This window comes from Zeugodacus cucurbitae, chromosome 6 (genome assembly GCF_028554725.1).
Source record: "Zeugodacus cucurbitae isolate PBARC_wt_2022May chromosome 6, idZeuCucr1.2, whole genome shotgun sequence".
NCBI classification, from domain to species: domain Eukaryota; kingdom Metazoa; phylum Arthropoda; class Insecta; order Diptera; family Tephritidae; genus Zeugodacus; species Zeugodacus cucurbitae.
Genome location: NC_071671.1, coordinates 68222965 through 68249210, shown reverse-complemented (window position 1 = coordinate 68249210; position 26246 = coordinate 68222965). Strand labels below are relative to the sequence as shown.

The 26246-nt window shown below is 40.0% G+C and overlaps 1 protein-coding gene across 6 annotated transcripts in view; it reads right to left on the bottom strand.

Moving 5' to 3' along the window:
• LOC105212173 (protein grainyhead) overlaps positions 1-26246 on the bottom strand; it is a 219308-nt gene that overhangs the window by 147117 nt on the left and 45945 nt on the right. For all 6 annotated transcript variants that reach the window (XM_011184011.3, XM_054234628.1, XM_054234630.1 and 3 more), the window contains one exon: positions 10299-12304. In XM_011184011.3, coding sequence (XP_011182313.2) covers positions 10299-11476 — 1178 coding nt within the window. In that variant the 5' untranslated portion in view covers positions 11477-12304. The remainder of the gene's footprint in view (positions 1-10298; positions 12305-26246) is intronic.

Below are 26246 nucleotides of genomic sequence, written 5' to 3'. Positions count from 1 at the left end.
CAGTACAAATGACATTCATGTCTGTGTGTGTGCTAGTGCCACTAATAATGAATTCAATTGCAGCGCAGTGTGGCAAGCGATTGCGACAAGTGGGCGGAGCAGGCGACGGCGACACGAATTTCGCCATTTGCTGCTGTTATTTGTTATTTTCGGCGGCTCTGTGCTCAAATGACAAACGCAGCAATCATAACAGCAGCAACAACTATAACAACAAATGCAGCAACAGCAACAACAACAGCAAGCAAGTGAAAATAAGCGAACGCTCTCAGTGGCAAAAGCGTCGTTGGCACTTGCCACATGCAGCGGGCTACTTTGCCGAACGGATGTGGGGCGTGTTGGCCGACTGTTCGCAATAATGGCCTCCTAATTATTATTTATTGCCTTGCATTGACGTCAATTGTTATTGCGGCATGTTATGGTTACGATTAGTGTTTTTGCGGCTGCTGCGCGCATACTTGTTGGTATCGCTGTTGTTATTGTTGTTGTTGTTGCAGCTGTACACATTCCAACGCCACAATTGCGCTGCCAAATAGCGCCGAACGCCGTTCAGCATTACAAATGCAATTCGCTTTAATGCCACTTTATGTTGTTGTTGCTGTACGGTTATTAATATTTTTATCGTTGTTGTTGTTGCTGTACTTGCGCTTTTGCGTTCTTATTTGTGTGTACATGCGTTCTTATTCATGTCTTATACATGTGTAATGTTTGCTGAAATTTTAAATTCTTATATTTCGCTCGAGCATTTTGCGTTATTTGCCTTGTGCACCGGCAATTTTCTCGGCATAATAACACATTTGGCCACAAAATCGATTAGCAAACGGGGCTGCCGCAACAGCAACAATAACGACAACAACAACAGCAGCAAGAGTCACAGTAGCGCTGCAACGCGCGCCACCGATTCAGCCAGAGCAACACCCATGATCCTGTGATTGCAGCAAGCAGCAGAGAATTGCGAAAAAATTGCAGCTAAATTAAAATTTTATAAGAAAAAAACAGAGAAAAATAATCGCTTCGAAAAACGGCAGCCGGCAGCTGGCAACCACGCTCAACACCTGTATGCCGTTGCTAGTTGACCGACCCAGCCGCAGCATGTGGTGGCGCTGCTGGCGCACACACGCCGCTCGATTTTTCAATTTTCCAATGTTTTTTTCTTAATTTACTATTTATTTTTATTTAAATCGCTTGCCAAAGTGTGCCTTGGCTTTTGCTGCTTTTATGCTAATTCACTTTATTTCTAATTTGCAATAAAATTTTAAGCAGCAGGAAAACCGAAAATTGGCACAGAATATCCGAACGAACCGTTTTTCCAAGGCGCGCCGTTACGCCGCTGAAGCGGAGCCGCAGCGCAAATTTAATTGAGTGAAAATTCATTTAAAGTGTGTCAAATTTTTTAATCGAAAATGGTTTGACAGCTTAATTGGCAGCGTTGACGGGTCAATAGCAGCGCTAAATTTAGTTCTTTAAAAAGGGTAAATATTTTGAAACGACATTTTGGGTAATGAATGCTTTTATAGGAACATTAACAGCATACATGTCTTAAGTCGATCTAAGGTAAAGTAAATATTTTTATTTCTGGTAATAATATTGATATTGCTTATGATAAAATACTCGTACAACTAAGCAGTTATTTTAACTCAATTATTCAAAATATGTTGCCTACCTTTAGGAGCGGAAGAGAACAGACGCAGATAATTTAGACATTACTATAATAATTAAATGACAATTGCGTTTGTAGAAGGGATGATAGGAAAGGGTAACTTTTTAATTTTAATGCTTTAGAAGTTTTTAAGAATAAATAAATAAAATATTAATAATTGCATACTTTTAGGCGCTATATATGTAAAGAGAGAGAGAGAGAGTATGCCGAGATGACAATGAGCGCCAACTTATTACATTTTCGAGTAGAAAAAGTACACAATTGTTACGGTAGATAACATTGAGCCATGAAACTGTTTTGTTATTAAATATTTGACTACAAATTCAGAGAAAATTAAGACTAAAAAATACAACAAAATTTACCATTTAATTGTGTTTTTGTGCTTTAAAAGCAAGAAAGAAGATCTGATGTGTGTGAGATAGTCTCACGTCAGCCTGCCTGTAAATGCACCCACCACTGCACTGCACTGCATATCGTCAGCATCAACACTATCACCAGTCACATGCATCTGCAGAAGAAACTGTTTCGTTGTCGCTTTGTGATAAATTCGCATCAACTGTTAGGCTAAATGAGGACAACACGATGCCACGACACGACGAGTCCGCTTGACGATGGACGGCAGCGCTTTGAAAACCAAAGCAAAATCAAATAGATGGACCATTGCCGTGTACGTACGTACATACAATCGAGATGCTTTGCGGGTATCAGTGACGCAAATCATTTGCGAGCCAAAACATGCGACGACGACGACGCTTGAACCAAAACTCGATACGGATACGCGAATGCAATGTGGACACTGAGTGCGACGTACATGTAGCGCGCATAGTCGAGCTGTTACTGTTATCTGTGAAATTTATATGCAACACGGCGAGCAACGAATTTGATTTCAAAGCTACAACAATGTATATGAGGTATTGCGGCAACAAACAGCGTTAGTAAGCGCAGCGGTCGCACATCTATCAGGCGCGCAATCGCCGCGGCTATATTCTAGACATTGCGATTTGTAGCCGCCGCTGCCGCGCGCCCCACATTCGTGCAACATTTGCGCGCCACATTGGCATTACAGTGCCTTGTTAGGTGTCACTTGTCCGCTGCCATGCATTCGAGCGCGTACGACGTTTGGCGGAAATGAGAACAAAGTTGGTTTGTTTGTTCATTTTCCTTATCTCTGCCGATTGCTGTTTCTTAATATTTGTTTGTTCTTATTTTTATTCTTTTTTTGTTACCGCCGCAATACTTATTTGTTTGTTTTGGCATGTTGGCTGTGATATGTGCGCGTCCAGCTATCGCTGCCATGCCGCTTATCTGATCTTCGCCGCGATCGCATCGCTGATAACAGTCCGGCAGCAGCAACGGCGTTAATCAGCAACAGACAAGCGCTTTGACTCTGGCGGCGGCAGCACTCACTCTTTTTTCGCAATGCGACTTTGACCTTCGGCCGCACGCTAACAGCTAGCCCTGCTTGAGTTGCGAGATCGGATCTCACAAATCGAACAGCAGCAAACGTATAGATCAACACCTCGGCCAGCTGTTGCAAGCAGCTTGTTGCATGCAGGTATGCTATTGGTATTTATTTAGGCTAGTAAGCGGTTGGTCAGTTTGCAGATTTGTGGCCGCCACAAGCAGCCATAATTCACGCCGCACAACGAACACCTCGCTACGATCGCATAAATTTCACAATTGATTTGTGGCGTTCACTTACTTAAGTTACTTCGTTTATTTGTTGTTGGCATTATTATTTGTTTTTTATTTATTTTTTATGCTGGTGTGCCACATATTTGCTGGCGTCGCATTGAGAATCTCACCCAACGGTCAAAAGCCAGCATTCAGCCACGCATTTGCTAATAAACAATTTAATGCGCTTCCCATATCTATCATCAACGCTGTGCAGCAATCCTTCTTCGGCACTCTTGTGACCGACCTATTTACGCGCTGTGGCAGTTGCCACATATGCACGGCATTAGCCAAAGTACAGCTACACAGCACGCCGGCCAACCGAAAGGCTGCGAATTGGCATTTCCTTTCTGTGTGGGGGTTTCTTGTGGCACAGTGTTTTATTATAGATTAAAATGAGCCAATCAATTTTTAAGGACAAAAAAACGCATTAAGTGATTTCTCTTGCCTACCTTTAGGCGGATTGCAATATAAGTTTTACGAATTCTGCAAGATTCAGTTTAGATTCCTTTGCGATTTGATTTCTATAACACAAACATGAAAGTTTCAGAGAAGATTGTTCGAGAAAACTATAACTCAGTTGAAGTTTTAGGTATTTCTTAAAACATAAGGACTAATAAATATCCATTTTACAGATTGATATTATCTTAAGTCCAGTCTAAAGGCAATTTAAATCAGTAACGAAGGTGAACGAAGAGATATTGTTGGTGTTTCAAAATTTCTGATAGCCCTTTTCTGAGTTGTGTATTCTATCGTCTCATATTGAGGATCAGTTCCACATCTTTTTGATCGTTTCACCGATACATTTCTACGCAGAAGTCCCCTCCAAGCACCAGTGAATTTCTTCGAAATCCTTCCTTAAACGGAACACAGTGCCTGTAGCAAAAATGCAGAGCTAGTATCTGCGCATGCCAGCCGAGGTACACATGTTTATGCGTAGAATCTTGTTGCTACACCGAAATAGCTGTACATATTTGCAATGCGACCTTATCGTGCGTCTTCGATTACGCACGCATGCTTGCGCTAATCTTGAGCGATCAATGCAACACCGCGAGGCAAGTGAGGGGCAAGTAGCGGACGAAACAGGCAACGGCATTCACAACAGCCACCACCAGAGACTCAAGCAATGCGAAGAAAAGATACGACGTATGTAAAAGCGAGGCAAAGCGCGTTGCAACAACAGCAAATGTAGAAAAAGAAGGCAGCAACAACAGGCAGCAGAAGTTAGCGGAAGACTGAGCCGCAGAGTTGATACACAACAACAACATTGCTGCCGCGAAGCAACGCACTCTTGCCGCCACAAAATGCGAGAGCAGAGCAAACAAAATGTTTGCATACTTCATTGAAGCAAATAAGGAGTCAAGTCGCGCGCAGGGGGCACCTGAAAAGCAATACGTGTGTGTGTGTGTGTGTGCGCTCAATTCAGTGGTGTTGCGCACAAAAATGTTTTCCAATTATTTTGCGAAATTGCCTCATTAATCATGGAAATGATAAATCGGCAAGTGCAGCGAGCGAAAAATGCAACAACAAGGTGGCCGCAAGCTATCTTCCAGGTATTTGTTGTTGGTCGAGCGTAGTTTTCTTTGTTTTTTGCTGTTTTTGGAATGCACCATAGGCAGCTGATTGCAGACGCCAAGCGTGGACCGCCGTGTCGGCCAAGCCAAGTCGAAATGTCGCATTCAAATTAGTTGCAATGTAAGCAACACACACATACATGCACTTTAGTTGTTGTTGTACATACGCTGTTTTTTTTTACAAAATAAAATATGTTAAATCGTGCTAAAATTTCGCCGTTTACGCACAACCAACAGGCGTCGCGCTGTTGCATTAAGTGGACACTCTCAACGTTGGCACTTTTGTATGCAAATTTTACGCATTCTCCTGCGTTGTTGTTCTTCTTGTTGTTGTTGTTGTTGCCATTGTAATCGTGAAAATTGCCAATACAATAACATTGTTATTTGAATTGTTGTTGTATTTTTTCTTTGCTTGCATATCAATCAGCGCTTTGCTGCGTTTCTCCTTGCGCATACTGCCAAATGGTGTGCTGCGGGGCGTATGAGTAACCTTATTTACATGGCATTGATTTGCATAAAATTTCGTATGAAAATTCAACAAAATACTGTTAAAAGCGCACAGAAATGGCAAAAAGAGATGTGGAGATAAAATTTTTGTGTTGTGTGTAGTGAATGTGCCTTGAGACTGCACAATGCTTACTTGTATTGAGGCGCAGGATGTGGCTTTTGGGCAGATCACACAGTGGAAATTACTTAAATTTGGTTATTTAACGGTGCAAAAATGGTTGAAGAAATATGCTATATTGATATATGAATATATCGAAAGATACTGTGCTATGAAATTAAGTGCAGGCGCACGGATACCATAATATATCTGAATTGTATACTGTCATTTTCAACTATATTGAGCACATTTTCTCCGATAATAGTTGTTGTTGTTACAGAAATTGTCTACAAATTTTGTACAAGCCATCGAAATTTTGTACAATTCAAATGTCACCTTATTTTTTGGACACAGCTTACTTTCTCAGTAGCATTCGCTAAGCTTAGAAACGTCCTTATAAGCTTGGCGATCTTCGTTTGTTAAAAGCTCACACTTCGTTGCTTGTTCGTGAATTCTTGGCCATAAAACAATACTGGGACGCTGCCTCAGCCTCCATATTCTCCATGACTGAAGACCGTATGGCGCTTTCCTATTTCCAAACATAAAGAGAACCTTAAAAACAAGCTTACGATAAATCGCTGAAAGGCCAAAAGGTATCCCAAAAATCGAGTTTGAGAAGTTTTTCGACGATTGGAAGAAGTGATATCATAAGTGCATAATACAGAATGGGGCTTATTTCGAAGGCGACAACATTAATGTAGACGAATGAAAAATATTTGTTGTCAAAAAAACGATTTTTTATTTTGAACACACTTTGTAGAAGCAGTCTGCAGGACTGTTCCCTCGATGGCTTGTTCTGTGCTCTTTCACACAAAGTGTGCTCACAAAACGACACGTATCTCAAACTCTAATGAATATTTTGACATGTAATTTGACATAAATGTGACTGACAGTACTACCAACCTAAAAAAAATAATTCTCCAAATCCTTCGACGCGCGCAGTTTAAATTCAAATGTCACCTTATTTTTTGGACACAATATACCACCATTATAAAAAATTTAAAATTTGGCCAATTAGATTTTTGCACTCTCATACAACTAAACTAAACAAAGCTTTCAATCATAACGCAAACGAAGAAAAACAAACAAAATTGGCATTGGGCTACCGCAGCGTCTAGCTTATCGGAAACGCGCATCGCGCAAGACATTACCGCAATAGAAATTTAACACATCGAACTAGGGTATACAAATAGTATTTCTAAAACACACTTCCAAACACACGCGACTGTCAACTGTCACACTGTGCAAACATATTTATATATTACATATGCATATATAAGTGTGTGTAAGTATGTGTTGTTGTATCTGATGCTAATCATCGTCGCAGCAGCACATCCTTTCCATCATCAGTTGCACAGTTGCTGTTGCAAGCAGCATGCGAGTGCAGCTTGCCACAAGACACTTGGATGTTGTTATTGCAATTGAGGCATGACACTCAAAGCACAAGGCGACACAGCCAGATGAATGGCGCATGGTAGTTGCATGCATTTGCATGTGCAAACAAGAGGGTGCCAAGCGAAATAAAAAAAAAATAAACAACAAGTTGCAAGTGGCGGTCAGCATATTCTAAACTGCGCGTTGCTGGTGTCGCGGTCAAAGCTTCAACAACAATATGTATACCGTACTGAACTGTGCCGTGTGTTGCATGCAACATAAGGAAATGCGGCAGCAATTTTTCCTTCATTCATTATTTATAGCAGTTTGTGAGTCAGTGTCAGCGTAAATAAATAAATAACAACAACAATAACAACATGCAGCTTAGTCGACACCAACGCAGAGCCAGAGATGGAGACGGTGCTGCGGAGCTTTTGTTGCTCCGCTTTTGCTTGTCAGCTTATCAAAATGGTAAAATATATATTGGAGATAAAATTACAACAACAACAACAGCAGTAATCGTTTTCATCTTACGCTATTTGTTGTTGCACGCCTAACGGTGCTACATTAGATTAATTTCTATTCAAATTTTTATTACCAAACGACTTGCACGACAACGGCAACGGCCATGAAGATGACGCTGTGTGAAGATGATAGCCGTGTTGCAAGGAGGTACGTAGAAGACAGAGCCACTAGCGACAACGGCCACAGCGGATGTGCCAAATGAAATGGCTATAATAATAATAACAACAACAACAGTTTCTGCAGCAGAAAAGAGAGCAAATACCACAAATCACAAGTAGCGTTCATTGCTCCAATAAGTGGCCGCTCCAACCAACATATGACGAGTCCATGCGCTCGCCGGCCTCTGCAAATGCTAACTGATCGTCATCGTCTGCCTATCTGCTTGCCTACCTGTCGGGCCATCGGACCGTTCGTCTGTCCATGTGTCTGTCTGTCTACCGACCTGTCCATTCATTTCTGGCTATTAAGTCGCCTACTTAAAAATTCAAAACACATCAAATAGCTGAAAGAATTGGTGCAGCATCCGCATGTGGCAAGTAGTAAGTGCTCTCCATTCTCGATGCGCTGCCATGAAAGCCAGCCGCTTGGGTAACGGAAGGCGTGCAATGTCTGCCGCATCTGCGTCTGCCGAGTGACATAGCAAAAGCTAATTAACAGCATCGTGCAGCAACGGTGGCAGCTACAGCAACAACAACAACCACAGTGTGCTGCAGTTTACAGTCATCGAACGGATAACTCAAATATTGCAATATTATGGCGCTCGCGGGGCGTTGCATGGAGTGTCGCAAAGTAGAGCACTTTCTGGAGCATCTTAAGCGCTCGAAAATGGGAGCAAACGATGTACTTGTTGTTATTGCCGTTTTAATGCGTTGCGTCGTCGTTGAATAGTGCGTGTATCCATAAATAATCCGACCTGTCTGTCACATACTCGTAAGCTACGAGCGATGTTGAAGCGAAAGGCTGTGAAAGAAATGGAACTGGAGCAATAACAACAACAAAAACTATGAAGACTATTATAGCAGTAATGAGAACAAGCCACGGAACAGGGTGCTCCGAAGGATGTTACTAAGTAATTTCATTTCTGCGGTCGGTGCAACTGGGATTATACTATCACAAATGTTCCCATATTCCAAGGAGCACCAGATATAGATTCTGATTCCTAAACTAACTCGGAAGACTCTCCATAAATGTATTTTATTTTTAGACACAATTGAATTGAAATAAGAATCCAGCCGATTTTGCTTTTAGAGAAAAGTGTAACACCGATAGAGACCGCCGGCTCTGAAAACAGTTGAATGCTCTTATAAAACTGGAAGCGACAATATATCTGGGACTGGATGTACATTTCTACAACCCTAGTAAACTAGCTCGAAGCTAAAAACTAAAGGCTTTTAAGTACTGAATACAATAGCTATGAGCCAAAAGAATCCTAGATCTAAACATATTCCTCGAGAAATATCTTATACTCTTTCATATCATAATTATAGTAGCTCTGAATCTTCGATACCTTAACTCATCTATTTGAAAGCTTTGAGCCTTGGAACTATCGAACACCCTGTACTTACGACAAAGAGTAAAAAAAAGCTAAAACGCACAAACCTTTACAGCCATTATAGAGCATCCATTGCACTCAATGAAGTTAGTAAGATTATAGAAAAATGTCCAATGAACATGAAAATTCAATAAAACCGAAGCGCAACCGAGCAGCGGGTGACAAGCGGCAACGAGTGGTCAAGCAGTGAATGCCGCCTAGCAGCAGTCAATGAGTGACCGCCACTACATACATATAGATAACTGCGAAAGCGTAATGATTTCATGATTTTATGTCGTCACCGTTAAGCGCTGCGGAGCTTTAAAGCGCACGACTGGTTGAAGGCGGTGACAGCTATAAAAACGAAAATGAATTGCGAATAATTAAAATGTGCAACAGCAACAACAGAATGCATAACAACAACAACAACTTACACTTACTTACAACAAAAACAACATGAAAAACACACAAATATTACCACAACAACAACAATGAAATTTACCGCGCAATTGTTGCGTTGCATTTTCATTGAAACCATAAAGCGCAGCAATTAATTTCATAGCCGCCAAATGCAACACTGTGACGCGCCGCAGAGAACATGTAGCAGCCAACTGTCTTGTGAAATTTATCGTTCGATCGGCGGGGCGTAGGCGCACGCTCGCATTCTGGCCATTAGCGAAGAGTGTAGTGTGACAGTTGTGTTATCACTTTGTCAGCGACAACGACATTATAACGGTAACATGTTGCATGCCACACCAAAACGCCGCACTGACAGCCCAACAACCATGGCGGCGGCTACAATAAAGTACAATTAGCAGGATTGGCGGACAAGCAACATTTTTTTCAATGAAAACTATTGAAAATGGATTGTATGCAGATTTAAATAAAATGAATGAGAATTAAGACTATAAATTGCATACCCATTTAAAAGCTAATAAAATCGTTTTATAGGAGCTTGATAATTAAAGCCGACAAGCTTCATCGTTTATACAATTTAATTATTTATGTGTAAAGAGACCTAACCTCATTCTAAATCAGTGAAGGAATAGGCTGCCCACACAGATAATGGGAACAAAAACACTCAAAAGATATTCAGTTTGAATTTAAAACCGCGAAAACATCAGCGAGAAACCGGGATCCCAAGACACCGAGTTCTCAAAACCACTATTAGGAGACTCTCAAGATAGTATATGATTTTACTCTTTATTTAGATACTCATGGAGTTTACTCAACGAACCCTAAGTAACAATATAATATTATTAACACGTCCAAAATATACAGATTGTATAGTAATCGCTCGAGATAGACGTAATAAGCTCATACATTAAAAAAATAGTAATTCAAACATTTTCCACTTACCTTTGCAAATGTCCCTCGACGCCCGGCGGCAAGCTACCATCGGATACTATATAGACCGGTTGTCCACCGGCTGTTCCTGCGCCGGCATACTGCAAACCACCTTGCACCACGACCTGCCCATCGGCAACTAGGCCACTCAAATCACTGCCCGAATAGATTTCCAAACCCTTTTGATCGGTTGTGGTCGTGTATATAACCGTTTTATTGCCATCATTGTAGATCAGATCGATATGCTTGTCGGTTGGATACATTTCCGACTCCAGCTTTGTTGCAACAGGCAAATGCGACAGTTGCTTCCCAGCATCCGGACCAGTTGTGGTGTAGAGTATTTGTTGGCCACCACCGCTTCCCGGCGGTTTCTTCGGATCATCATATATGTCCACCTCTGCTTTGACAACATTCTCCGGCTCGTAATGCTGCAGCATTGATGCATCCAAGGGCGATGTCTGATACACGCCATGATCATTGGCCATTTTCTGGGCTTGATTGAACATCGCAGCGGCGACAGCGTTATCGCTGGGCATCAACTTGGTCGGATCGCTGACGATGCGTGTGAGTATGTGTTCACCGGCTTCATTACGTGACAGTATGTGATGTTCGCCGTTGACGATTTCACGTGAAATGATTTGTTGTTGCTCGCCATTCGGACCGACAACGCGTATTATCTGATTTTCATCGAATTCGATCTTAGCCAACGGCTGATTATCGGTAGCTGCGGCCGCAGCAGCAGCAGCCGCTGCCACAGCTGCTTGTTGTTCATTCAATTGGGCGACCATGCGTGCATCAATCACATGCTCATCACTGGTGACGGTGGCACCGGAGCCCACCGTCGGCAAGACCACCTTGGGACTTTCGTATATGAAGACTGCGTCCTTGTCGTAGAGTTTCGACGAGTCGGTGTGTAGATCGAGCACATTGACATTTGTCATGGTGGCCAACTCGGGCTGTGGACTATCGGGGGAGCGATGCATTAGTGTTAAACCGTTGGCGTTGGCGGCAGCTGCAGCAGACGTTGTCGTCACAACGTTGGTCACAGTAACACCGGGTGGTAGTGAGACACGTGTGGGGGAGCTGTGCAGTTGTTGTTGGTGGTGGTGCTGATGCTGCTGATGTTGATGTTGTTGTATGGCAAGTTCGTTTGAAGTGATGACACTAGTAGTGGCAGGCGATGCGGACATCTTATGCTGCTTATGCTTAAGCTCCAGCTCGGCGCACAAGTCACGCCGTAAGTATTTATATATAAAAACTAAAGCTTAAATTGTAGCTGTGTATTTATGTTGTATGTATGCAGCTTATAGGGTTGCACTTTTCAGAAAAGCTTTCGTGCGTTATTAGTGCTTTTTACTTTATTAGATGTTTCATATGTTGTTAGCAGCTTTCGTGCGTTATTAAAGCTTTGTCGGTATTTAGAACTTTCGAGCGCTTTTCAAAAGTGCATTCAAAGAGCTTTCAATAGTTGCTGGAAAGCTTTCTGTTTATTTGATATTTGTTATGGCCTTCAATATGCATACGCTTTCCTGTTGTGATTTTTATGAAAGCTTAGGCGTGTCCGTTACTATAGAGTATGTTTAAAACGTAAGTTCTTATAATCTTAGTTCATTAATCTTACTGCTAATGTTTGCGTTAAACTCTTGGAAGCTCTGTTCTTAACTAAGTTAATGTTATTAAGTATAAGGTTTTCTTAGAAATATATCATATGTCGATTTTTGTTTAAAACTTTTTTGTTGTTTTGTTTTGTTTGTAAAAAGGCACTAAGAATCTCAGTAGGATTGGACGGAATTCGTTGCGTTACGTTACATTACGAATTGTTACGTTTTAGCTGCGTTTCTTTGTTTGTGTATGGCACTTGTTGTATTTGTATTGCGCATTTGAAACTTTGCAATATTTTTCAATAATTATTTCTCTCCCTTCGGACTTCTACATAAAAGTCAGCATCAAATAACAGTTGGGGCATTCAGATGGTCTGTATGGTTTGCGGCGGCAATGGTTGTTGTTGAGTTGTAGACCTATAAAGATAAAGAAAAAAACAGTTAAAAATTTATGTTTGCCAAGATCATATAATATAGATTTTTATTCAATGAATGGCCGAGGTTTCCGTAACCCTCAATAAAGGATGCAACTGACTTCTAAAATAACCGTTTAATGATAAAGTTTTAAAAAAAGAATGTTCCAAGCCTTAGGTGTAGGCTTTGGGAGACATATATTTCACAGTTGTTCTGAAATCCTTAAAAAACATATTTGCGAGCATCCACAGGATCCAGAGCTGGGAAGGTATATTCCACAATAAGACCCGACTTTAAAATCGACCTCTGAAGTGCTTCATATTAGTATTCACCATAGGTTTATTCTTCTTTATAAAGCTCTCCCCACTGAAAGTAAGGTCTAAATAGTCAAGAGGATTTCAAAATATTTGATAATACAAAAAGTAAGAATCAGGGACTAAGAAGATAGTTGGAAACAGCTTGTATGTTGAAAGAAGCTCAAATTATTTTAACTAAAGCCTTGCTAAAAAGACGCCTCTACGCTTCTGTAAGCTTCTCGAAGGTCCTCCTACCCTCTCCTATTTATTTTATTTAGCCCACAATTCAACCATTAATTTTCATTACATTACAACAACAATAACAACACGTTCTTGTAAGCCACTTGAGCTAATTTTGTCATGTTTCGTTTTTGTACTCTTCGTTTTGTTGACCTTTGTCTGCCATGCAACGCCACCCCGCTGTTAACAATGGCGCTAAAACACGAGTCTAAAGCAACAGGAATGCGAAATAAATGAGCCACCGTCGAACGAACGAGGTGCAAGCAGCTGAATGAACCGAGTGAGTAGAACCTGGCGCTGATGGTGGCCAAATTCCTTGGTGCAACATGAAATGAGCAAACAAAATAGAAAGAGAATGCAGCTAATAGCCACTACCTACGCAGAGCGTTACTTGTAGCGCACCTAGTGCACGATCACTGGGACCATAACAACAACAACAATGTCAACAAATGAAATGCAGCGAAGAAATATAATAATTACTCGCATTGGTGGGCAACAGGGTGTGGTGTGGTGTGATGTGGCAAGATGCGGTGAGGTGGGGTGTGGTGGGTAGCAACGTTCGGGGCACACAGTAGAATGTGAACTGACTGCAAGAACGCCACGAAAAGCTCGTAAATAACCAAATGCAGCATGAAGGTGCGCACATGGGGTGAAGTGGGCAACAACAACAGCAACAACAACCAATTGCAAGGCATTAAAACAACTAAGGCGACAAGAACGAAATATGCAACGAGCAAAGCTAAATAATGACTAGCAACAAATGAAAAAGTATCACTAACAATGGCAAAAATAGCAAGCGGGCACAACAACAACAACATGACGTGACTACACGCTTAAATATGCATGCAATGCCACAGGCGACAATGAACACCAAAGCGACACCAAAATAAAAACAACAACAACAAGATAGTGGCTTGCAGACACTCCAGCAGCCGCGGCAAACAGTTATCAACCGCAGCGAGCAGCTAGTTAAACTGACCGCAACAACAGCAGCAGCAGTAACAATTTGCATAAAACACATACCACCAACAACAACAACAACAGCAACAGTATCATACCAACTGCATAAAGTCTGGCATGCATTGCGGCAACAACAACAACAACAACAATATTGGCCACGACAATGGCATGTCGCGCTTGTCGCCTTATTTATGTGCGCGTGTTAAATGCCGTCAACCAACAACAACAACCACGACTCTCTACAACGCTTCCACCATTCACCACCACTTGTTGGCAAACGCTCTAGCGCGCTTTTCCACTAGCGCAGTTAAGTAAAAAATAATAAATTATTTTCAGCTTCTCAACAACGCGAAAATTGCCTGCAGCGCAGTTGTCATATGCACAAACACAAACACACACACATATATATGTATACACACTCTCTAATACAAACTCACACATTTGCAGTCACATGGAGACTCGCGCATGGCACCTATCATTGTCGGCTATGGCAAATGCAAATGCTTTGTAGCAAACCGTTTTAGCTGCTGGTATGCTATCAACAACAACAAATAATAAAAAAAATATCTAGTTATACACTACCAATCAATAGCCGTTAGTCTTGGTTATATTTGTCCAATTGAGCGGTAAAATTGCGCAGCACACCACAGCCGTGACCAAGCGAACGTTCAAATGTTAAACTTTAATTTCCTTTTCGCTTTTTGTTTTCAAAGCCATCTACTTGTACATATGTTATTTCTTGCATTTTTCTGCGGAATTTTTTAATTGTTTGCAAAATATTTTACTGATTGCTGCGTCGCCATTTGTTGTAAAACCAATTATTTAATTGCATTGTATATGTTAGGAATGATTGCAATCGATAAGACATAGTTTGCGCTAGAGTATGATCGTATTCGTTGCATACTTACAGGGGCTGAAGACAAATTTTGAGTTTTTGGAATATTTTTGTCGTCTCTTGTGGAAATGTTATTGCAATTTTCGAGGAATTAAACACATTTGAAATATCTATATTCAAAGTAATTCAAAATTTTATATGAACATGAATATGGTGTGTTCAAAAAATAACGGGAATTTTAAAATTTCGCACAAACTTCGTCGCTTGTTTGTGAATTCTTGATCAAAAACTATACTGTAAAGAGCCTCCATATGCGCCAAAAATGACTCCGTGTGACTTTAAACTATTTCTAAAAACAAACAAGCATACGAGGAATAGATGAGAAAGCCAAGGGATATACCAAAAATTGAGTTCGAGAAGTGTTTCCATGATTGGAAAAGGCGCTGGCATGAGTGTATAATATGGAATGTGGGCTATTTTGAAAGCGACAACATTGATGTAGATGAAAGAATTAATAGTTTTTGTGAAGATTCCCGTTATTTTTTGAACACACTTCTCATATTACTTTATATTAGGTTGGCAAATATCCGCTTTTTTGCTCTTTGTTCAATGCTTTATAAAAGGTGTTACAGTGATCGGATTTAGTTCAAATTACGTTCGATAATCTGTTTCCATCTAGACGGCAACTTCATAATATCCCCCTCATAGAAGCCCCCCTACTTATTTGCGAAGAACTCGGACAGCCATTTTTCACAAGCCTCTTTTGAGTTCAACTTTACACCACCCAGGGCGTTCGCCATGGACAAGAACAGGTGGTAATCACTTGTCCGGGCTATGTGGTGGATACGATAAAACCTCCCTGGTGTAACACTACATCCTTCCTGTTGGACAATTCTGGATGCTTCTGGTCGATCGCCTGCTTCAAGCAGTCTAGTTGTTCGCAGTAGATGGTAATTAAGCGTCTAGCCATATGGGAGCAGCTCATAGTGGATGATTCCCTTCCAATCCCACCAAACACACAGCAAAACCTTCCTGGCCGTCAATCCCGGTATCGCCACTGTTTGGGACGATTCACCGGCCTTCGACCACGACCGTTTTCACTTGATATTGTCCTATGTGATCCATTTTTCGTCGCCAGTCACCATCCGAAGGAAAACTTTAAAATAGCGCGAATTTCGGCGTTAGTGAACTCCATGTTTATACGTCTATAACTGTTGAACGCAATAGTCAAACTCTGTCGTTTTGTAGGTTATGTCAAGACCTTTCAAAGATGTATAGTATTGCCAGATACGAGCTCTGTAGCGCTTTATACATAGCCGCGAAATTCAACGCGAAGACGGCAGGAAGATATTTGCCAACCTAATATATAGTTTTACTTTCAATTTGATTTATAGACCTCATATGAATCGTTCAACTACCAACATCTCTATAAATTAAAATAATATTGAAGATGTGAAAGAAATTGTGTTCAAAAATATTCATGAAAGTCTTATAGAGTTAGCAACTCTCAACATCTGTTATAGTACAATACAGTACCTTTGGAATATCTATTCGAAGCCACAAAGAAGATAATTTCCAATGAAACACAAATAAGGATTATAGTTATCTGCACCTATCGCTCGCTTGGCTGTTTTTTCTTTTTTAGTCAAATATATGTTTAACAAATAGATTGACCTTTCCAGACCTTTACCAAATATATGGAAAATTATAATCATTTTTAACGCATTTCCTAACCTCAAAATTAGTCTACAAATCTTTTCGAGTTTGACTTAAAGAAAGTTCAGATAGGGCGAAAGGCGTTTTCTTTCTCATATAAAAAATTTTATTTATAATTCTAACTCGGGAAAATTCTTCTGAAAAAACAATGCAGTTTTCCCACATACATTTTATAGCCACTACCTCTAAGTTCAGCTAAACTAACCCACAACAATCACATGATTATTAGCAAGAACTTCTTTTGCCACTTTCAGCAATTCTTTCGTTTGCTTTCTAAGCCACTTTTCGCCAACAAAGCGTTACACTAGGCATTTCCACGCATTTTTTTTGCTGCCACAAAGCTGTCTGTCAACTACTACTTTTTTCCTGCCCTCACAACTTATGACGACGCTCCAAAACAAATCATAACCTACACCAATTTCAAAACAATCACATACCATACCGACTGACGAATAGATAACAATCAATGTGACGAGTAATCCATCACACCAAAGCGGGCAACTTGTAGTAGCCAAACAACAAAGAATCAAACTGTCAGCAGACGTCGCGCACAACCGGCTGACGGGACAGCCACACAACTAAATATACTATATCTAGATATATGTATATATGTAAGTATCTAGAATGGCGTGTAGTTGACTCGTTGTCCAACCAGACAATGACGTCGCGCATCAGTCTGACTGCTGACAAGCCAATTCAATGGCAAAGCGTTTTGCGCGTGGCTGGTGGCTGATGGCTGATGGCTGGCAGCAAGAAAAACTGATTAGTTGTAAGTCAAGTATTTAGGAGTGCATGGTTCGATAGGGAAGAGGCGAGCAAGAAAAGCAGCAGCGCACATTGTTGTTGCTGCACTGTAGTTGTTGTATGCCTTTATCATTTTTTCTAAATAGTTCAGTGATTATTTTTGTTATCTGTGCAATCTAACAATACAGTGCGCTAACTAGAGGCCGCTGCGCTTACACGGACTGCGTTTGTATTTGTGTGCGCGCGCATGCGTGTAAGTCGTTTGCTGCCATTTCTGGCCACGCCGCATGCATTGTTAACTACTAGTTTTCATCATTGATTTCCAATTATTGACAACGCGATAATGGTTGTGCATTCATTTCATTGTTTGTTTTTTATTTTGTTTATTGTTGTTGTTGTTGTTTGCTAGCTCAATCACATCATATTTGATGCTGCAGCTGATTGTCGCGTTGACTTTTTTGCCGTCTTTCTGCCAAATACCAGCCTTTTTTGCCTCAACGCTTGTGTCCATTTTAGCCGTTGGCCATTACAGGTATGTGAATCGCAATTGCTGTGTCGGACTCAGTGCGCTCCAGCAGCCACTTGAACACTACACATGTTTGTACGCCACAACATCTGCAAACCGTTTGCGGCCATTGAACTCCACCGCAAGTCAAACAAAAGTGGTGCGCCGATACACTCCATCAACTTGGCTGCCACTTAGCGGAGAAAAAATATAAAAAAAAACTGAAAAAATTTGCCGCTTACAAAAATCGTTTTCTCATTAACTGCTTGCGCTTACAAAATAGACACACAAAATTACAAAAAAAAATAACAAAATAACAAAATTTTCTCATTAACCGGTGGGGGTGTGTACCGCTGCTGTTCGGGTCAGGCCGCACCTCTCTATGTGGTATTAAAATTGACGCCCCTTGCGCTTCCACCGTTGCGGCTAACAGCTGAGCGCGCTGTCAAACCAAAGTGCCGTACGTTGTTGCTGTTGTTGGTGGCGGTAAAAAAATGTAATTTGTTTGTTGTAAAGCGTGAAGCGCGAACGCGCGCGCTCATTCAAGCTTTATTTTGGCATGTGAAATTTTTGTTTGCTATCGGTTGTTGTTGTAGCCGCAAACGTGGCACATTGCCGTCAAAACGCTTGAACTTTGCACAATTTCATGCCGCCTGCTTCAAGTCATCAACAGTTTGCTGTACATTGGCTATGTTATTAGATTTGGTATTTGCTATTAGTTATGGTTGTTGTTGTTGTTCATTTAGGTTATTTAAAATTAAATTTTACACAGTTTTTTTTTCTCACATGCCACGTCTCTTTGGCATTTCGGAAAATGAATTCTTGTGCATGAGCATACATTAAAATGCCTTCGAAATGCCCTCACGAAAATATTAAATTTTGTTACTTAAAGTATTTGTTGTTGTTGTTCTTTTGGTATTCAAAGTTCAATATATTGTAACTGTAATAAAATTGTGTAATTTGCTTGAGTAGTCGTTAAAGTTGTTCAAAGCATACATAAATTATAAATTAAAGTGTATACCAACTGCTTTGGCATTTAAGACAAAAGACTTAAGCAACGAACTTCTCTGAACTCTGAGTGTGGTTTATTGTTGTTACTTTGCTATTTATTTCATTATTGAAATCAAATCCAATAAAGCAAAGATATATATGGCCAAGCTCATAAAATCACGTCTAACCTTAGCGGCTGTTATAGCCAAAGTAAAGTCAATGAACGCAGCTGAAAATTTAATCGTACTTCAGGGGCATGTATATAAATAAAATAAGAAAGAGGCAATTGGACTCTCCAAATCCGTGAAATTTTGATATCTAAAATTACCGATATATATTTTAAATTTTTGTTCATACGACTTATCCGATGGATGGCGCTATAGTCAATATATATGTAAAACTTTATTTATCGACCGATATTGATATTGATATTTAAAATATTCTATAGTTTTATGATCAGAAAGAGGTTACTGAAAGTCATCTTTCTTCATATTGTATATGTATAAACATATTTTTTTCTAATTTTTTCGTAATTGTCTGTTATTAGAGAAATTTGTATCCCCCACCGGCAATAAAATTATGTATATTGGCTTCCATGTAAACTTTTAGCGACATTCTTTTAATATTTTCTGCACTAAAACCGACCTAAAATCAACTTACAACGTTGAAATCGATCTCAAATCAAAAAAGCAGTGAAACAAAATATATAAAATTAATACAAAATGAAGTTGAAGGACTCTTAATCTCTGCTAGATCATAAAAATACATTAACAACAAAGCATTGAAGCCAAGAGCTTATGGAAGGTGTTTATTGTTATTTAAACACTTAGCACATTTTCGCAACTCAATTTTCTAGGTCAAGAGCAATTTACTGTTAATTCAGTTCACACTTAAAACTTAATAAACTAATTGACACAGTTCGAAATGAGTAATCAGCAAACAGTTAGCTGATAGTTTCGATTGCAAATCGATTAGAGTTCTTTTAATCAAAAATATGTATGCTCCAATTTCTAAATGCCCAAAGCACTGAAGAGATATAGAAATATGAATAAGACAAAAACAACTTGTTAATCGAATTGAAGAAGTTAAGTGAGAACGTTGCTGATGTCTCGCTGAGTGTTGCAGAACGATATATGACAAGCTGGTGAACTCTAAGCGACATATAACACTAACATAATAACCAGTTACAAACCGAAACTGACCTCACCCACTTAGCGACTTACAAGCTGATCAAGTATATAAATATGTTTGTATATTTGCAGTTTTATATTTGTCTGAGAACATAACACGAAACGCCAAGTGTGGCAGGCAAACGAGTTTCATGCCACAATAACTACAACAACAACACAAACAATAAGTCCAATCAGACTGAGACCGGACAATAGCCAACAGCTACCAGTTCACCTCTTTATTACCTACGCGCTGCTGTTGTTGTTGTTGTTGTAGCTATTGGCACTGAACTTTCCTACTGCCAGCCTGTATTTATAATAAGTGTTTGAACTGCTCACGCACACATACACATTCAAACAGGCATTCCAGTTCGAAAGCGGACAGTTAGCAAGCGTGAATACCTCAGCCAGCCAGCAAGCACCCGGAGAAGCGGTCAGACAGCGCCAGCGTTAAAGACATCATCAGCCAGCATGAGCGCACTGGGTCAAGGATTACTTTGCCGGTACCAGTTTTCGCACGCTCGCTCATTCACTCACTCACCAATGAGCTGTTGCTTAGCTGCTCCTCACACACTCTCACACTCACTCGTCCTGCTCGTTGCAGTGAAACATGTTTTGACACCGGCGCTGCTGAATTTCTTGTTTTTGCGTAGCCATTAACCAGAATGCTAAATCAAAACAAATGTAACCGACCATTCTTGTTTTTATCAGCAGCAAACGAAAATAGATTAGCAGCAACAGCCAGCAAGCAAGTAAGCAACTTGGTGCGGGTGGCCAACAATAACCAAACAAAAGGCAACGAGAGGAGCAGCCAGCGGGGCGACGTGACAACGAGGAGGCGACCGGTCCGTTCGATTGGAGTTAATCAAGCGGCTTGACTGGGATTTGGCCCAGCAGCAGCAGCGTCGCCGCTTCCATTTGCCCCGTTTGACACTTTGTCGGCGGTCGTTCGGCATCGCTGCGAAGGAGTCAAACTAGTTGGACGGGCACGTGTGTGTCCCAAACTGAGAATCCACATTCACTGTCATTTGTTTTTGTTTTTGTATGTGTGTGTTATTATTGTTATGTTCTGCTGCTGCTGCTTGACACATGTGGCCCAGAAACCTGTTTAAATTACCTTCGCAAAATATCCTGATTTCAAAAGTTGACCCTGTGCCGATATGGGCTGGTGCGCTCACACGCTTACACACACACATCTGCATAAATGATGAATGTGCATATGAGGTGTGTATATTTGTTGCCAAACCTTATTTGAGTTCTTTGTGTGTGACACACATGTTTCGAATACCCGTTTAGAATGACACAGTTTTGCTTGGATCATAAATAAAAGGTTAATTGAAGTGTCACCTGAGGGGTATGCAGTTTCACACGAAATTCGTGAAAATTGTTGTATTTGAGGGCGAAAGAAATTTAATTATACATAAATGATTCATACAGTATGATGATCATTGATAAGATTCTACTAATATTCCTATATTTTTATTATTTATATTTTGACTGGTGGCAACTCTGTTGTTAATTAAACTTAAATTTATATATTTTTTTCATAATTTCCGGAATGCTTTCTTTATAGCCCAACTAGTGGCGCAAGCTTTGTATTTTTAATAATTTTAATTTAATTAATTTATATAATACATATGTGGCAACTCTGCTCCAAAATTTATATAGGCAGAATACTTTCAAACCAATTTTTCAACTTTAAAACGCTACAATTTTCACATACTTTTTATTTTTATTGTTTGCCTATTTTAATTTTCATTAAGATGGCAACTCTATTCTAATAAAAGTATATAATGAAATTGAATGCTTCCCGAATATTTTTCTGAAGCTTTGCTTTAAAGCCTCATATTTTTATATTAGTTTGCGAGTTTTTAGAATTATTTAAGATGGCAACTCTATCGTAATAAAGCTATATTTTTGAATTGTATACTTCCAGCACATTGTTCAACAATCTTTCCTCAAACTGTTTAACATATTTCATATTATTTTTCCAATTTTTCTTTTGCTGAATATGGCAACTCTATTGTGACCAAAAATCATTGATTTTTTTCGTTTAGTTCGAAAATGTTAACAAAATCCACATTGAGACCCAAAAACGAAAAAAGAGTTCTTGATTCTTGATCCTCGCGGTCTATGTATGTACGATAACCTTCGTTTTTGAATTTAATTTTGGTTCTTTCGCCCCACCACTCAACATTCCCGACAATTTTCTGCCTTATCATACTCATTCGCTTTTAGTACAACCCTTCATTATCCGTTTTTTCACTCCATTCCTTCGCACTCATACACATTCATCTATATAAATATATATGCCACTTTCCGATCAAAGTTTCGTAAACTTAATTTCAAGTCATTTTATTTCAAGTCTTTTTTCATGTTTTTTATGTTGTTGTTATTTTATCGCTACAGGTATTTTATGACGCTCAGCAATTCCCAAACGGCGGCCACAGCCAAAGTGGCAACAAGCAGCTCGGTTGGGCTGACTTGCAATGAAAGTGCAGTTGTTGTACTCGTAATATGTGGCACGTAGTATCCCGCGCAATGGACGAAACACGACACGACAGCGACAACATAACATACGAAAGCAGCGTTTACAACAACAAATGAAAATCATTTTTCGAAAAACTTGCCTTCTGGCCTTCGAATCGAGGAGCGCTTTGTTCCTGCATGGCATACACATGATATTGTATATATGTATGTATTCGTTTTATTTTGAGGCACTTAAAAAATTCCCCCTCTGTCAGCTTGGTAAGCGCGCATGTATGCAATGGCTTGAGGACGAAAAAGCGCTGATTTCCACAGCCACTTTTTACAGCTAACGATGACTGCTGATTTCCCTTATTGTTGTTGGTGTCTTTTTTTCTTTTCTTTTTTTGTGTTATTGCTTAAGTCTCTTATTTATTTATTTTATTTTTTTTATAACTTTTTGTAAGTATTTTTTTTTTGTGAGCTTGTTGTTGCTGTTGCTGTGGTCTCATGCTTATTTCTCATTCTCTTTATTGTCTTTATTGTTGCGCGCTTATAATAACATGGAGCAAATCACGTAACTAAGATAATGGCATCCATAAATATTTTGTGAATTTCTGTTGTGTTGCCCGCCATTACAAACCTCTTGCGGCCGCCGCTCATGCGCACCCGCTCCCCGATCGATCGCTCGTTCATTTAGCCATACATTTCGGCTGGTTGCTTATTCAGAGCCAGCATGTATTATTTATACTTTTTATCTTGAATTTTTCTTTGTTTCTCATTTATTTTCGTTGTTTTTTTTTTGTGCTCGGAAATTTTAAGTCTTTTCGAATATCGCCGTCAATTGACGTCGCTGTGCTGCTGTGTGTGCCTTCGTGTTCGTCTTTTCAATGCTCAAAAATGTACGAAACAATCTCATATGAGCATGTTGATGCTTGTGTATTGGTTTATTGTGTTATTGCGGCATTTGCTGCTTTTGTGCGACCCTAATTTTACCTACTCGTTCGATCTCTTATAGTCATTGACGTCAAAGTTACACGAAACTTTTATGAGGGGGAATATAATACCAGATGAAGGTATATGTATGAGTAAGAGGTCTGTAGGAAAGCAAGAGTGTTCAGTAAACGTATATTCTTCAATAATTGGATATGTACGAATCGAACAAGCAACTGGTAAAAGAAAAGAGTTCCAAATTAGCAAGCAAAAGATGATTTGAAGACTTAGGGAGTTCTTCGGTGGTCTCCGCAAAAAATTAATAAATAAACCACATGAAATTTTGAGACTCTAGTCATTATAGTATATAATCTTCGATAGCAAAATTGTAGTATATCAGTAATTTCCTACTGGGTAACTACTATAAATCGAAAAACATAAAATTTTATACACTTGTCCGTAATCACATACACGGGCACACATTCAAACTTATGTAAATAATGGTTAATAAAGCTCAGTTGGGTAATTTTTGGTAATTGTTTAACTGTAACGAATCTCGAAAAGGTCCAAAATGCGGATATAAAAGGGTCGAAAATTTTAATAAAAGTGGAATTTACATTAAATTTGGGTATAACGAGCACATATACTCGTATGAGTGTGTGTACGATTATAATGGGGATCTTGCGATTACCCGTAAGGCATTATTCGTGCTTTGCTTACGATTTTGGCGCTGTGCCCGTAATGCCTAAGAAGAAGTTAAACAAATTGACACAATTTGTAAGCTGGTGAAACAAAATTATAGAGATTTTTTTCTTTACATATAAACAAAATCGATTTTTGGTGAAATTTTGAATAAGATAATATTAATCTATTTGAGCTAGCAATATCGTACACTGACTCACAAGAGAAACTGAAATTTATATTACTGTTCAAAAGAAGAGAACTTTTTCAAGTATTTTTCTCAGAAGAGTGCGAAAAGCACGATTTAAATAAATATTTACGTAAGTGTAAGCTTGAGAAGAATATGAAAGCTGTAAACAACTATTAAAACTCTAAATGTAAGCATATAAAGACAAATGGAAAAGCTTTAAGCTATTATGAAAGCTCTTAGCCCAATAATATAAAGCCAAATGTGAAAGCTCCAAATAAATATGTAAGCTCATAAAGCCAAATGTGTAAGCTTTAAACAATTACAAAAGTTCTAAGTTTAAGCTTATAAACCTGAATGTTAAAGCTTTATACACTTATGAAAGCTCTAAAAAAGAAAAATAGATTATTCGCAACTTGATAAATAACGCCGTTCTACTTGTAAGCTTTTAAATATTTGTAAACTCAGTTTTTGCATTAATATGTTCATCTTAATATATGCTTTATACAATTTTTGATTTGGAGATGGTCATTTCAATTCCAAATTTCATTGTACTCAAATCAGTATTTAAAAACGAACAGATGGTGTCATCTAGACTAAAACTTTCTAAGTTGTAATAATGAAATTGTATTGTATGTAGTTCTCCATATATAACATATTTACAATCTAGCTTGCACAAAATCCAATGCCTTTCACACTTTTATTCATACAGAAAATCATTCGCGCTGCACAAAGCTTAACGCCAGAGAAAGTCGACACGAAACTAGCAAGGCAACACCTACACAAGCGCGCCATGAATCGCACATCGCGCAAGAAGTCTACTTTTCCATATACAATATTATCTCATCAGTGTACTTAACTAGACAATCAAGCCGGCAATCAATCAAAACCCGTTTCAGCCAGGCGCCACCAGCGCACCATATTTAAGCGTCGACCTCACCGCACTTCACCGCTAGCCAGCCGAGCAAGCATGCCACTCATATTTGCCATTGAACTTTACTGGATACTGGTTACTCGATTCACTTCCGATTTGCTTGTAAACAAAGCAGCAAACCAAAACAGAAACAAGACTTTTGCGCAAACAAAACAAAACAGCTGACAGCTGTCAGTAGGCAATAGTGGTTATTGCTGTTATGTTATGAACAAGTTAAGTACTTGTAACCAGTCGCAATGAGTTTGTATTATTACTTAGCAATGTTGTTAGTCGATGTCGCTGTTGTTGTTGGTGGTGGGGCTGATGTGACGCATTAGTGCGCATTTATTGTTGAATAAATGTGGCATGCTGTTGCTGCTTCTTCATGCCAATGTGCGCGCACAGAAGTTGGTATTTGTTGCTGGGCGGCATTGTCGTCAACGTTAGCCCTAAATCAGCCAAGCAGTCAGTCAGTTAGTCAGCAGTCTGGGAAGCCGCCACTAACCAGTCTGGCGGGCCCTAACTCTCACGCTCCCTCACACAACGCTCACCTACTAACAGCGCGTCGTTTGCTCGCGCGCGCTCATTTTCCTATAGTTGATGGGTGAGCGCACCAGTCAGCCGTTTGGTTGGCGAGCCAGTTCGTCACTCCAACAGGCCACCGCCAATTGTTAGGCGACGGCGGCTGCTATTAAGGTAGTAGTTAAGCCACAGCAAAAGTAGTGGTGGTGGTGTGCGCGGCGGCTTGTTAGTCTGCTTGCCTGCCCGGTCATACCAGTCTAACCGCCACGTGCTGCCAGCACGCTGAACCTGAAACGGAACATCAACAATCCACAACCACTTTGACGCTGGTGACGACGCTGCCGCTGATGACAACAACTAACATCGCTAACACTATCAACACAACGCGCTATCAGCAGCAAATCAGCTGTGCGCGCTGACGCTAACAAACAAAACAAACGCTTAACAGCTGATGCGCTACAGCACAGCTGACTTGGATTGTGATTGTGCGCTGGGCAAAGGCAAAATTACCCCGTTTAATAAGCCATGCATGCGATTACTTACCCTAGAGGGGCGGCGGGCGGACGCTAGGTAGGTAGTTTAAGTAAACTTGTCTGTCAACAATCTGTTTAGGCGGCAGAAGCGGCCGCACGTCTCATCATCACATCAGCACTCACTTGTTTGTGGCGCGCATGCGCGTATGCAAAACTCAATCGCGCACACAAATCGCAATGAATGGGCGAGCAAAAAAAGACGCAAAGCATGCGCTCGAGTTATGAGTGTTTGCAGAAAGCTATTAAAATGCGAGC